Source organism: Cottoperca gobio, chromosome 16 (assembly GCF_900634415.1).
Source record: "Cottoperca gobio chromosome 16, fCotGob3.1, whole genome shotgun sequence".
NCBI classification, from domain to species: Eukaryota; Metazoa; Chordata; class Actinopteri; order Perciformes; family Bovichtidae; genus Cottoperca; species Cottoperca gobio.
In genome coordinates this window covers 19,746,737-19,761,274 of record NC_041370.1, presented here as the reverse complement: position 1 = coordinate 19,761,274, position 14,538 = coordinate 19,746,737, and the positions used below count along the sequence as shown (strand labels likewise).

Sequence of the window (14,538 nt, the reverse complement as noted above, 5' to 3'; positions counted from 1 at the left end):
GATGTGTATTTGTGTGTTGGTGAACCAGGGGCGCATTGTGTGAGGTGATGTATGAAAGTCAGGTCGCCGGGGATTGACTTCTCTTCATCAACAGCACTCGGAGGCTCTGTCACTCAGCAGGTACACCTCATCGCTGGGGAACGCAGTCTCACTACAGAATAAACACACCTTACATCTTCTGCTCTCACTCACAGGCCAAGAGGTGCCAGAGCATAATGTCAAAATCACCAAAAACTAGCTGAAAATTTCCCATGGCATGTGGACGGCAGAGGTAAACTGCGGTGGAGGTATGTCAAGACCTGGAGAAATACTCTATGTGATGAATGCAGCTTGTGAACATATCTTTCAGTGTCACTGGTGATAAAAAAATAGGTATAAGGTAATATTTATGATGATTACCGTTCGGAGGGAGGTAAGTGAAGCGCTGGCACTGGCTCCTCTTCCTCTTGCCGTTGCAGACATAGAAGTCTACCTGCACCGGGCTGGATATTCTCTGGTTCCTGTACGGCGGGATTTCCACAACAAGAGTACTCTAAAATACAAAATAAGATACAATAAGATATTTCTCCTATATGAGAAAAGACAGCTGGTGATACCATCAAAATAGTGCATTAGTTGTATTTACTCATCTGATTTCATGGCACTCTTACAGCAAATGTAAGTTTGTAGTACGGCTTCCTGCAGCATATTAATCAAAAGCTATGTTTATTTTACATCTGGACTGCATTCAGGGTACTGTTTCCAAAAGGCTGAGCTAGGACTAGTCTAAATGAGCTCGTCTGGACTGTGTAGACACAGTAGTAGAGCCCATGAGGTTGGTCCAGTGCCCGTGTTTGTCTCTGAGGAAAACCCTAGGGCCTTAGCTTTGTCTCCTTACAGCACAAGAGGAGAGAGGTAGCTGGTTTATTTGTTTGCACAGCCATGTCTCCCTGTGGAGAGGCTACCAGACCTGGACAGACCTCTGCAAGTTTGGACGGATGTGAACTTTCGACTGCTTTCTTTCTGTCATGGGAAATTTAGTTTTTTGTGTCAAATTCCTGGGATGTCTGTCACTCCCGTGGGGGTCTGAATGGGGCACCACTTTGACAGGAAGCAGGTTTTTGTTGGCCATCACTATGGATGGAGGGAACCATTGGGTGTGGGGGTTGGAGGTGAGGGGCCTGCGTCCTCCAACCCGTCTGCCCTCCAGATGACGACACATGCAGGTGGCTGATTGAGTGTGTGCGTGTGCACATGGCTTTTCCCTCTCCATCCTAACCAATGAAAGTTAGCACGCTCTGGATGGCAATAAAAACACTGTTGGGCGGGCAGTCTGGGGCACTTTAGTGTAGTCTACCGCCGACTGACATGAGAGGAAGGCCAGGGCTCTCTTGCTGTCTCTACCTCCTTGTTTGTTAGATCTACAAATAAACACACTGTTGTATTTGTCTTTCATCGACCTCGCCTCCCGACACCGCCGCCCCCGGCCGAGCCATGCACGCCCGAGCCATGCACGCCCGCTAATTTTACAGCATCTGGGACTCCAGCCATAGTACATCAGCCAGCCCTACAGGCCAATTAGACATCAGAGTCCATATTTACGCTCCTGATGCAACCAAGTCATTTACCTGAGTGAAATAGCAACAACAGCAAGGAGAAAAACAGCCTCAAGTTGCAGCATTTAGATGCGTGTGGTTTATTTTAGTCCCCGTGCAAGTGTAAATCGCCTCGGTTAGTTTACACAAAAAACAGGGGAAGCGGGGGGGGGGGGGGAGGATGAGACTCCGCTGATGAAAGGCATCGACAATTCAAAACATACTGTCATCACGCACAAGCAAACAGGTTCTCGCAGACCTTGTACTCAACTCTCCACCCTGAAAGCAGACCTAACGAACCTCAGTGAAGTCTTAATTAACTCCAGAGCACAAGCAGCTTTCTGTGACACGTAGAACAACATTTGCTTCATTCCCTCTCTTGACGACTCCCTTTCACTCCCTTTATATTAACACAATCTGAATGTTTGGCCGAGCCTCAGTGAAAAGAGTGCATTGGTATATTTTCTCATTACGGCTCTCATGAAAAGCAGTAGGTAAAAGCATGGGGTCTAATCCGCTCTTGGCTGCACAATCCCGGCACAGACAAGGTGTTAAAGTTTAATTCAACACTTTGCTGTGAACTAATAGTCTGGCTATGCTGGGATAATTGTGGCATGAGTGTGTGTGTGTGTGTGTGTGTGTGTGTGTGTGTGTGTGTGTGTGTGTGGTCATGCTTCTATTTTGTATCAGTGTGTGTTTTTGTTAGATGCAAAAACAATATGACAGCCCGTGTTTACTCCGTTAGGGTATGGAGATTTTGTGAAAATTCCATTCAGGATTGCATGGGCTAATCATCATTGTCTATTTTGCAACTTGTAATGCCTTAGCAAAGGTTACATCATTACTGGGGACAGATGAGGAGGAGACAGAGAGGAAAGGAGAAAGTGTCAAGGGAGGGTGGTATTGAGGAAGCATTTGCAATGAGTCACGTTGGCGAGGTGCACTTACATTTTTGACGGAGTCCTTGTCAACTTTGGCTTCTGTCTCCCACAGATGATGCCCATCTATTGGCAAAATAATTAAATATAACATTTAGTATCATTATACAAACAAGATGGACCTTAAATGGAGGGCTACTCATATTGGTAAAGAGGAAGAGATCTGTGCTCTGGCGGTGGGTTAGGGTATTAGGAGTTTAAGCATTTTGTACAGTGCCGAAACGATTCAACATATTCTCATACAACAGTTCGTATGATATCTTAGGACATTTATTTTTTTGTTATTTCTCGTTCGTTCTCGTACAAATGTCCAATAACACAAGCAATCGGTGTGCCTGTGCTAGGCCCTGCAGGGCAGAACCTGTTTAGGCAACAAAACTACATGGTTAGATTTTGGAAAAAGACTGGTTTGCGTTAAAAGTACGTTTATGTAACAAAAGTATACAAATAATTCATTGTTCACTTTTGGTTTCACATCTAACAATGCTCCGTCAAACTCCAGCTCCTCCCTACGTGGACTTTGTCGTTCTTTATACTACGTCAACTTACTTCCTTAGAGGCAGCACTGCATGTCCTGGTTCAAGATAACGTGGGTTGTATAGGAATTATAGCGCATTACTTTTTGTAATATTAAAAAGCTCAAGTGCTTTGAAAATTGGAAACCTTTGGGGAAGATCAAATTTTAGGTTATGGAAAATTGTGATTTTGTGATATTTGTCACTATTCTATGATATTGAAAATGTTAGTTAGAACTTAACTGCCACCTTCGGCTGGTGATAGAAACAAGTTAATGTCTGTTTAATCTCTTATCTTCAACTTGGAATAAAATGTGTTACTATTTCTGTTCCTTCTTTAAACATTTGATTTGCAAAAAAATTCAAAATACAGCAGCTTTTGTTTGTTCTCTCCTACTTCTCATCTCCATCTTCTTGTGGTAAGGTCAGAGGTTTCCCTTGCTGCCATGCAATAAAAGGCCTGTGAGCTACTGCAGCTGTTGGGAGCCTGCAGAAACTCAGCTCACATTCTTTGGGTTTTCTCTGTGATTTCATGCCACACCTTAGCGAACAGACTCTCTGGGCTCTGCTAGGGCAATCAGCACCGACCACAGTGCCATTTTCTTTTTTCCCCCTCAGAACCAATGACTCATTAGGGCTGTCAGAAATAGAAATGACACAGAACAGTCTTTGTGTCAGTGGCACACCATGTGATGCATTAACATGGGCACTGTGGCACTGCTACTTTATGTTAGCTGGGGTAAGCAGCAGCTGTGACTTCATGGATACAGCCGCTGCTGAAACGCTGTACTTTGCTTCTGGGACAGGAAGCCATCAGATAAGATAATCAAAGTCCAGCAGCTCTGGAAGATTTTTTTTCTACAAAGCATTATGTTTTTCACATCATGCAGCAAGTGAAAGAATAAAGGATCCCAGCCATGGTTAGTTTATTATTGGTGAGCTGTGGCAATGGGGACGGGTGGTCAGCTTTATTATTTAGGGAGTGAACATCAGTAGATATCTCTTTCCAAAATGGCCATATTAAAACTCAAGGAAAGAGAAAAACAGACGGGGAACAGATCAGATAAGGGCTTTCTATTTGAACTGGGGGGGAAATAAGAGTTGCATATGGAGAAATGTGCCTTACTGTAATGGAGATGATGACCGGGGGAATGGAAGAAAGGTCCTAAAGGACTGCCATGGGGCACGGCAATGATACTGTGCATGTGGTAGGTGATTGAGATGCCCAAAAGAATGAGGTGCACGTTGTGCTGTGAAGTGTCCCAGAGAATGGAAGGGCAATTAGAGTGAGCACAGACAGGGAGAAGGTCAGAGAAAGGGAGAGAGACAGAGACGAACAGAGATGAGCGTTCCTCATGTTACGTCTAGGGGAACCAAGAGGGAATCTCACCCTCCTCCGCTCTGGGAGACACTCCAAGAGGGAAACCTAAGACTACGACGTCAATCCCAACCTCCACTAGTAAACATGTTTTTCAAACTTTTCTCCCTCTTGATCTTTTCTCTCACCTTCGTTAACTCTCTGTAATTTTGTTCCTCTAAACTTTTTAAATGATTACTCCATCAGACTTAGAAAATCTGAAACTGAGACTGAGTTGGAATGGGGCTACATGTAGCATACCTTTGCGAGTCAGAGAGTGCTGTACGACTGATAACCACAGAACTTTCCATTCACCCCTTCTTCCCTGCAACATCTGCAAAATGCTTCTGTTCCAAACAACACCTCCTCCTTTGCGCAGCCTCCACCCACGCGTAATGCACACGCAGATGCAGGTGCATGCACACACGTAGCCACAGTATCCTCTACCTTTGTTCGGGCCTTCAACTTGAGTGCTATGCAGGGGAATCAGAAAACAATAGGTGGTAGAGGAGCTGTGTCTGGAGAAGTCTTGCTATAATCCAGTCACATTTAATGAGATAAATGAATGGAAGCACACAGACACATTGAAATACTTATTTTTAGGCTTTGTTCTTTAAGGTAAACCAACCATCTGCCCACTGTTCTACATGACTCACTTGTGCAAATGATATCCACAAATACTAACGCCTTGCCAACAGACAACCAGGACAACACACTCATCCATCAGAGAATTAGACCACATGTAGGGTGAGGCTTCTTGGAGTCATGTCTTCTTCAATTCTTGACAAAACATAATGTTGTGTACATGGGGACAACACAGCAACAGTGTTGCTGCTATAATGCATAATTCTCATTTGTTAGATTTTCATGACCAACTGAGGTTTGGTTAATGATAGAGATGATAGAAACAAGCACTGCAGACACTGACTATATTTTGAGCAAATAATATTCATTGGGTTGTACAAAGCCAAAGATAGCTGAGTATTGGCATCCCTGTCCTCATAATGACCTTACAGGTTTTGGCTTGGAGGTGATTTTCCTCCTAAAAAGTGTTGTATAGTGCACAACAACTTCCACTGACCAAAGAGAACATTTTTGAGAATGGAAAATATGATTCACATGCTTAATTGCCAAGGTTGTCTTGTGAAAAAACCCAGACATATTTTGTAGCTATGTCTCTTTTCCAGAGATGATTTTCAGGAGTTTTTTTCTCTCTTTCCTGTTTACATACGTCAAGTTTATTTTCCATTTTAGTACAGTTCTGCTACCTAGGCTGAAAATGATCCAGTAATTGTACACATATTTTCACAGCAATAACCTTGTTGTCCAATGAGGAGCCAAGCCAAAAGGCCAATAGGGCTTCCCCCATGATTGATCTCAGAGGTGCAGCTGCTTTCCCCTCTGAAGCACTGACCTCTGCCAATCTCAGGAGTGGTGAAATTGGAGAAATGCGGGTCTGCTTCAGATTGAGAGGCTTCTGTATAAATTATGACCTGACAGTAGATTTGTGATGGGTTTATAGTTGGGAAGTGAGTTATTCTTGGAGTAAAACAGGGAAAGCGTGAGCTGACTTGACCTGTGGGTGCAGGCTGAGGAGGATGGCGGCCAGTAGAGATTCATTTTTTTGTCCAGACTCCAGCTGTGTGGCATTCAGTCTGAAAATGATCTAAAGACTGTGGAGAATGACTGGAAGATAATCCAGACTTTAACATTTGTATAGTATTTGGGTTCACATGGAAGATATCAAGGTTGGTTGCTTTCTATGGTGTGTTACCCAATATATCAGGGAAAGTCACTGCAGGACCATAACTGACTGTATGATGAAGATATTGATGTTGTTTAGTTTTTTGTGCATGGTCTCTAACTGTCTCCAGAGTACCATTCCATGGCAGCCCGTTCTCACTCCCAAGTTGTAATATATTACAGCTTGGTCAGTGGCCCTACACTTTAAACTATGATGCTCTACATGGCCGCAGTTAAGGCAGGAGTCAGGTGACGCAGTATAAAGAGCGACAAAGTCCACATGTGGTGGAGGTCGGGCTAGATGGATGGGTCAGAAAACACAGGACTTTAAGCCAAGAGACTGGTGTGTGTGTCCCGTGTGAAGCCAAAAGTAAAGCATGGTATGATAAGTTACTTAACGTTAAGTAGCGTACCGTGTTACGTAACATACTTAGCTTGCGTTAGAGGTGTAGCTAGAGGTGTACATAGAGCATCATAATTTGAAGTGTAGAGCACTGAATAAACTGTTGTATTTGATGAGTTGGGAGTGAGAACATGTTGTCAATGGAAATCTAATTTCTTAAGACCTGCCATAGGAAGGGAAATGGAAACAATTCTGTCTCTGATTCAAACCACTTACGTCGTTATAGAATGTTTCAGACAAGTATGAAAAAAAGGATGGAGGTCACCGGACAATCTAGACATCTTTCTGTCCTATGATGTATAGACATGCCTAAAGTAGAGGCATTCCAAAAGTGGTGCACTAGTCTGTTGCTGGTGAAACTTTAAAACATAAAAGGAATATGTTTTAATGAGACAGAGGCTGTGAGGGTGAGAGGCAAACTTTCAGTTATATTTCACATAAGCTTCATTCTATAACAGGAGACAGTAGGTTTAACTTTGCATCCTTATGCTGAATATGTGTATAACAGGTTCAGGTAGCCAAATTAATCTCATTAAAGGGGGAAGTGGCAATACTGCATGTCATGGTTTGCTCTTTTTGGGTATTGACAAATCCATTTCCCTTAGGTACAGCTTTGGACCTGCATTAGTTAATGGATACTGTATGTGGAATGGCAAAGGGGGCATGAGAGGTTAAGCCCCTGTAGCTTTGTTAAAGGGCTCCTCCTAGAACAGGGGTCGGGAACCTATGGCTCACGAGCCATATATGGCTCATTCGATAACGCAATATGGCTCGCAGACAATTTTAAGCTGACATTTTTTAACATGATTAACAAGTAATAAATAATTATACTGTGTCATTTTAAAGTAAAACATTTAGCAGCGGATTTGTTTTTAGTTCTCCCCTCTCATTTCCTCCGCTTTGTCTCTGGCTGTAGGTTAAGGTGTGTTCACACGTGTGTGTGTGTGTGTGTAGGGGGCGGAGCCCTGCCCTTCGCGAAACCGAGCAGAGGAGAAACTGCACAAAGCAAGTAATAGACCGGGGGTGTCAAACTCAATCACAGGGAGGGCCAACATTAAAAACTGGGACTACATCGAGGGCCAAACACGGTCCACATTTATTGAACAGGATACACATAAAGTGCAAAAAGATATGGAACATATTTAAGTCAACTGCAAACGGATTGCTGAGCAGTTCAATTTAAATTTCTGAGCTGCAAAGTCGGCAAATGCGCTCAGTTTATGAGCAGAATGCTGTCGGGAACACAGCGGTGGAGATGTTTGTCAGTGTTTGGAAACACGTAGTGACCAAAGTTTCCTGCTGCATCTGAGTCTCCCACAGGCAGCTCGGTTTAGAAAGATCTCACTGCATCATACATGTCTGTGATCACACGGCCCTGAAGCTGCAGGTTTAACAGTGAGATGCTTCGTTATGTCGCACACAAAGGCCAGCTCACATCGTTTCCTTTCATTCACACATTTAGATTCTTCTTTGAATGTATTTTCCCGTGGTTGTGCCATGCATTTATTTAATGACCAAAACCGGCGGGCCAGTTATGACAGACATGATATTTTCTCGTGGGCCGGATATAATTGCCTTGAGTTTGACACCCGTGCAGTAAACACTGAAACGTGCACATTAATGAGATAAATAACGTAAGCGTTTAGTTTATTTAATAAAAGAGCTCCTGTTCAATGCAACACTGATACCGCTATTAGTACTCAGAGACGTGTTATTCTTAAAAAAATGCACGCATAAAGTTGCGTTCAAATGCATTAAATATATGGCTCTCAGGGAAATACATAAAAAAATATTTGGCTTTTATGGCTCTCCCAGCCAAAAAGGTTCCCGACCCCTGTCCTAGAACTACAATAGTTATACATAATCATTGATTTTGGTGCAGTATACCATCCTAATTAGACAGCATAACTCACACTTCTCTAATCTCTAGCCTGAAGCAGGGGTGGAGGCTGACTCAACACTGCCATAGTGCCAATATATGAACCAATATTTATGCAGGTTATCCTAGCCTAAAGTCAAAGGGCAGTCTAGACATACCGCTAGAAGTACAATACATCAACCGATTTGTCTGGTGTTTAGACTTGCCCAAGGTAGCAGTGCTCAATGAAGACTAAACAGTCTATGAATGAACTCTAACAGTACGGATAACAGTCTGTAAAGCCTGCGTTCTTTGAATTACGAAGGTATAAGAATCCAAATATTTCAGCCTGCTGCTGAGGAGTTTCCACATGACAAGAGAAATAGTCTAGGGGTATTGTTTTGGACTCTACTGTCCTAATGTTACAGATTACACTGCAGCTCAGAATTCTCTTAGTCTTGGCCGTGAGCTCGACCAGCCTGAAGCAGAGGTGGAGAAGACCAGACTTCTCCCTGCTGCAGCCCAGGCGTGTGTGGTGCTGCCGAGCTCCAGGCAACGCTCCAATCCGACCAGATGTAAAAACTATCCAGCTCACCAGGGAATTCCCTTACCTCCCTTCTGAGTCAGAGTATAGGCTTTCCCCAGCTCTCTCTCTCTCTCTCTCTCTCTCTCTCTCTCTCTCTCTCTCTCTCTCTCTCCGTGTTTGTCTGTCTGTCTGTCTCTCTGTTTTCCCTGCCTCTAGCACTCATTCCATCCATGGAAAGCAGGGCAAGCCAGAACGCACACTGCAAAAGGTGCGCCAGGTATGTCCTCTTACTTCTGCGCCAAAAGAGCGGTTTGGGCAAACCAAAACACTGACACAACCTCAACACATACAAACCAAGCACAACTAAGCAAAAGAAGATGGAAAGTTTCATAAATGCCCACATTGCTACTATGTGAAGGGTACAACTCGCCACTGTGGAGAAAGAAAATGATAAGGCCTATTAAAAATACATGTCAACAAGAATTACCATTGAAAATATTGTTACAGCAGGAAAAAAAGTGGACTTCTGGTTGTGAGTTTTTGAGTCTATCATTTTCTAGCCATAATTTGCTCTCGATGCTATGTGTGGTTTGTGATGAACTAAAAAACTTGAAGAAGCAGTTATAATAATCAATCCATAGAAGGAATAAATAAAGTATTAATACATTAAACAGTTTGTTGGGACAGGTAAAAGTTGACCCTATACTTGGTATTTATTCACTAAACAAGAGTCAACGTCAGGGCAGCATATGATCACTTCTATCCTCCGATGTCACAAGCAGTATTTTGAAGGAAGCCCTGTCTTTTTCACCTCCTCCTCCTCCTCCCATCTTTCTCTTCCCTCTCTATATCCTCTGAGGGTCTTGTCTTTTCCGTTTCACCCATCCACAGGGAATCCCTCGCGGATGAGTCACTGAAAACACTTCCTACTGAACAACTCAAACAGGCCCGCAGGCTAACAGCGATGGTGCACGCACACGTACACAACAACAAACACACACATGCACATGCAGTTTATGCACGGAGTTTATGCACACAGTTTGCATCAGTTATCCTGTGGGTGATGAAGTGGAGCAGTGGGGATGGACCTGGCATTTGAAAAGCAGAAGTAATTATTTTTCAAGGCGCATTAAGTTCTCCCGCAGTGGCAACAGCTATGAGCTCTGCTCATTCGATACTAAGGACATCTCAGGGGGAACTGACAGACAATCAAAACAACACGGAGTGAAGGAGGAGGATTAAAGTGACAGTGGAAGACCGACAAAGGAAAACTATGATCTAACAGTACATCAGGTACATACAGTATATGTAGGTTTTTAGAAGGATCTCCCATATATCTACTTTTGCATTAAGAGATGAGAGATAACACCAAAATGAGCTATCTGCCCTTCAAATATCATTTGCACAGGTGCAACATGTAACTTTTCAAGTAAACACTACTGTGTGTTCACACCAGAAATACTAATATTTTACAGATCTATAAAGTAATTTATAAGTAATTTAGTAATTTAAATTTAAATTTAATTCACGATGTAGCCGAGTTTACTATATAGGCCCGGGTCTATAAGGTTGAGTGCTCACACTGTACGTGTACAATAGAAGATAATGCCTGTTGGCTCCTGCAGACGTTCTGGCTATTGACAATTGTCAATAACGATTATTTTTAAAGCAGTTAGAGGTGTGTTTGTTTGCAAAGGTCTGTAAGGTTACCAGTAAGTTTCACAATAAAGCTAACAATCATCTATGTCAAGTGCATCCTGTGTGCTGAAACTTCAGGTGGCTAGACAGTATGATTTGTCCATTTTGCAGAGCAAACTGGAGGTAAACAAGCTACATTTGACTGTATAGCTTGTACATGATTAACTATTGGGAATAGTGAGAGAATTGGGAATAGACTTGGGGCTCTGCTTCTGCTGTGCAAGATCCTGACGACGGCCGACCAAAATCTCTGACATTTGAGAAATTAATCTGACCGGCTGGAAGCAGTTGATTGGGCCATGATCGCTCCTTGCCCCTCCCTGTACACTGCACGGCAGAAGACGCCCGACAATTCTGAAATTCAATCCGACTCTAAATGAGATGTGCGGCTCAAAAATCTAATTGTACAGTGTATGACCATCTTAAAACAAGTGTAAACTAAAGTGATGACATGGAGTCAATGATTTCCCAAGGACTGTTGGATATTTGTGGTGTCTCTTTTCTCATCATTTAACCAGAAACTGTTAATGGGAAAATCTCACATGGTGATGTCATCCATTATTTAAGAGTTCAGTAATTAATTGACATCTGCTATTGCCGTTTTCAAAGCAGACAATTACAAAACAGGTATTTGGGTATGTTTGTGATAAAAGCAGCTACATCCTTGAGTGAAAGCAAATGGAAAGAGTTAAAGAAATACATGTATTTATAATTTATGGCTGTCTCATTTGAGCTAATAGGCTTTTGTGCTGTGTGTAATCTCTCTCTGACTCAACTTGGATGATTTGAATGTATGTATAATCATTCACACAAGTTGGATTGGGACACTTACAAACCGTCTGTTGCTCCTTATGATATGTGGAATTTTCTGGAAGGTGTTTATTGGAGTACATTTTGGAAAATGAGCAGCCGTCCTGACCTTTGATGGCAGTAACATTAATGTGCTGTCATCACTGTGGCAAAAGCAGTTATTGGTGTTGCACTGTACAAAGAGCTTGGCTGTGTGTGCGCAAGTGTGTCTGACTCTGTGTATAAGCACATGTCTGCGAGTCGTAATTATTGCGGACCAATGCTCTGTATTTCATGGGTGCATTTAGTCATGAACTTTTCCAGAGGAAAATAAAACCAAAGTTATAGAATAAAACTGTAATATAATTATAATTTTATTGGTTTCTTTTTTCCTTATTCCAGTTTGGTCCTTCTAAATCAACAATCAGAGAGATTGTAAGTCTACAGTGGGATTCTTTGATTAAAATGCCAAAAGACAACATTTTGCAGTATATTTGGGACATAAGTACTACACTTATGCTTGCTTATAGACAGTTGCCATTAGTGAGTGATGTGTTTGTTCCTGTGTGTGCATGTGTGTTGGTTTTTCTGTAATGGGCTTTTTGACTTAGGAGACCCTGGAACTGGTGGGTCATTAAAGTTTACATAAAAGCCTACTGAGTAGTAGACAGACAACCTCTTTTTCGATCTCTCGCTCTCTCCTTTTCGACACCACAGAGACGGAAAACAAACCACTGAAATGTCGATGGCAGGCACGAGTGTGGGGATCCCGCTAGCTCAGACCTCCCTACCGGCTAATGTCTTTAACGGGTATTGAGGATAGAGGTGAGAAGAATGGAGGATGAGGGAGTGAAACTAGAGAATAATAGGAAGAGGAAGAGAGAGAGGGGGTGAAAAAAGGGTAACATAACCTAGAAAGGGTCATGTGTCTCATATAGCAGAGAGTGGAGAGGCCAAGGTGTTGTGTATGTATGGGATTTCCTCTCCAGGGGATCCCCTTCCATGACAAAGTAAAGCCAGGAGGAGGGAGCCCCCATGTTACCACGTTCATCCACCTCCCCTCCCCCCATCTCCACCTATCCCTCAACCCTAAGGTGCTTAGGTGAACTCTCAAATGGTGAGGCGAGGTAAATAGACACAACTGTAGTTTTTAAGTCACTGAAGAACATTTTTAGAAATTTGGGCGAAATTATCCCCGTCTTCTCCCTCCCAATGTTGAGACTCAGTTTTGCGGGAGCTTTGTTGAAGCACTGAATCACCTTGTACACTGTGTGCACAATTATTAGGCAAGTGAGTATTTTGACCATTTTGATCATTTTTATGCATATTTTCCAACTCCAAGCTGTATAAACTTGAATGCGTATTGGATTTAAGCATATCAGGTGATGTGTATTTGTGTAATGAGAGATGGTGTGGCCTTAGGAGATCAACACCCTATATCAAGGTGCGCATTATTATTAGGCAGCTTCTTTTCCCCAGGCAAAATGGGCCAAAAAAGACAAATTGTAAAAAGTCTTTCAGAGGGATGCAGCACTCTTGAAATTGCTAATATATTGGGGCGTGATCACAGAACCATCAAACGTTTTGTTGCAAATAGTCAACAGGGTTGCAAGAAACGTGTTGAGAAAAAAAGATGCAAATGAACTGCCAAAGATTTGAGAAGAATCAAACGTGAAGCCACCAGGAACCCATTATCCTCCAGTGCTGTTATATTCCAGAACTGCAACCTACCTGGAGTGTCCAGAAGTACAAGGTGTTCAGTGCTCAGAGACATGGCCAAGGTAAGGAAGGCTGAAACCCGACCACCACTGAACAAGACACATAAGCTAAAACGTCAAGACTGGGCCAAGAAATATCTGAAGACAGATTTTTCCAAGGTTTTCTGGACTGATGAGATGAGTGACTCTTGATGGACCAGATGGATGGGCCCATGACTGGATCAGTAATGAGCACAGAGCTCCACTTCGACTCAGACGCCAGCAAGGTGGAGGTGGGGTACTGGTATGGGCTGGTATTATTACAGATGTGCTAGTTGGACCTTTTTGGGTTGAAGATGGACTCAAAATCAACTCCCAAAACCACTGCCAGAAGACACTTTTCTAAAGCAGTGGGACAGGAAGAGGTCTGCATCTTTCAAGAAGAACATGATTCTTATGCAGGACGATGCTCCATCGCATGCATCAAAGTTCTCCACTGCGTGGATAGCCAGTAAAGGCCTTAAAGATGAAAGAATAATGACATGGCCCCCTTCCTCACCTGACCTAAACCCTATTGAGAACTTGTGGGCCCTTCTTAAACTGAAGATTCACAGTGAAGGAAACCAGTACACCTCTCTGAACAGTGTGTGGGAGGCTGAGGTTGCTGCTGCACAAAAAGTTGATCGTCAACAGATCAAGAAACTGATAGATTCCATGAATGAAAGGCTTGTGACTGTTATTGAAAAGAAGGGGGGCTATAATGGTCACTGATTTTCTTTTTTAAATGTCAGAACAGTTTATTTGAGTTGTTTGTTTATTATTCTCACTTTAACAGATGAAAATAAACAAGTGAGATGGGAAAACTTTCGCTTTTCATTTAGTTGCATAATAATTCTGCACACTAATAGTTGCCCAATAATGGTGCACACATAGATATTCTCCTAAGAAAGCCAAAACCTCACTTTTACTTTCTTAAATATTCAGGTTTGAGGTTTATTAACATTTTGGATTAACCGAGAGCACTGTAGTTGTTCAATAATTAAATGAATCCTCAAAATTACAACTCTAATAATTGGGCACACAGTGTAAATACTTGAAATGTGATTGTGTGGAAAGCCAGTCCCATTTTATTATGTACTATACATACAAGTGACATTAAAATGTCAAATGTATATGCAAGGGTTGTATACAACACTGAAATGTGTATGTGAAGTATTTGATGGATAATATCAGAGAAGCCCCCCTCATCCTTCCTAACTTCTTGCTCATTATCATGTTTCAACACACTAGGGGTATCACTGTGCTTGACCTTTGCTTTGATTTATTTGGTGCAATCAAGGTAATTATCATTCACTTGCAAACTTGATCAGTAGTGTTTTGATCATTGCTTCCTCCCACATAGGGAGGAAACAAATGGACAAAAAATCTGGACAAAAATTA

At 42.4% G+C, this 14,538-nt stretch overlaps 1 protein-coding gene across 1 annotated transcript in view; it reads right to left on the bottom strand.

The window, feature by feature from the left end:
• LOC115021892 (nuclear factor of activated T-cells, cytoplasmic 1-like) overlaps window positions 1-14,538 on the bottom strand; it is a 64,724-nt gene that overhangs the window by 28,709 nt on the left and 21,477 nt on the right. Inside the window, 2 exon segments of the mRNA XM_029452634.1 lie at window positions 400-532; window positions 2,523-2,578. Of these exon segments, the coding sequence (XP_029308494.1) occupies window positions 400-532; window positions 2,523-2,578 (189 nt within the window).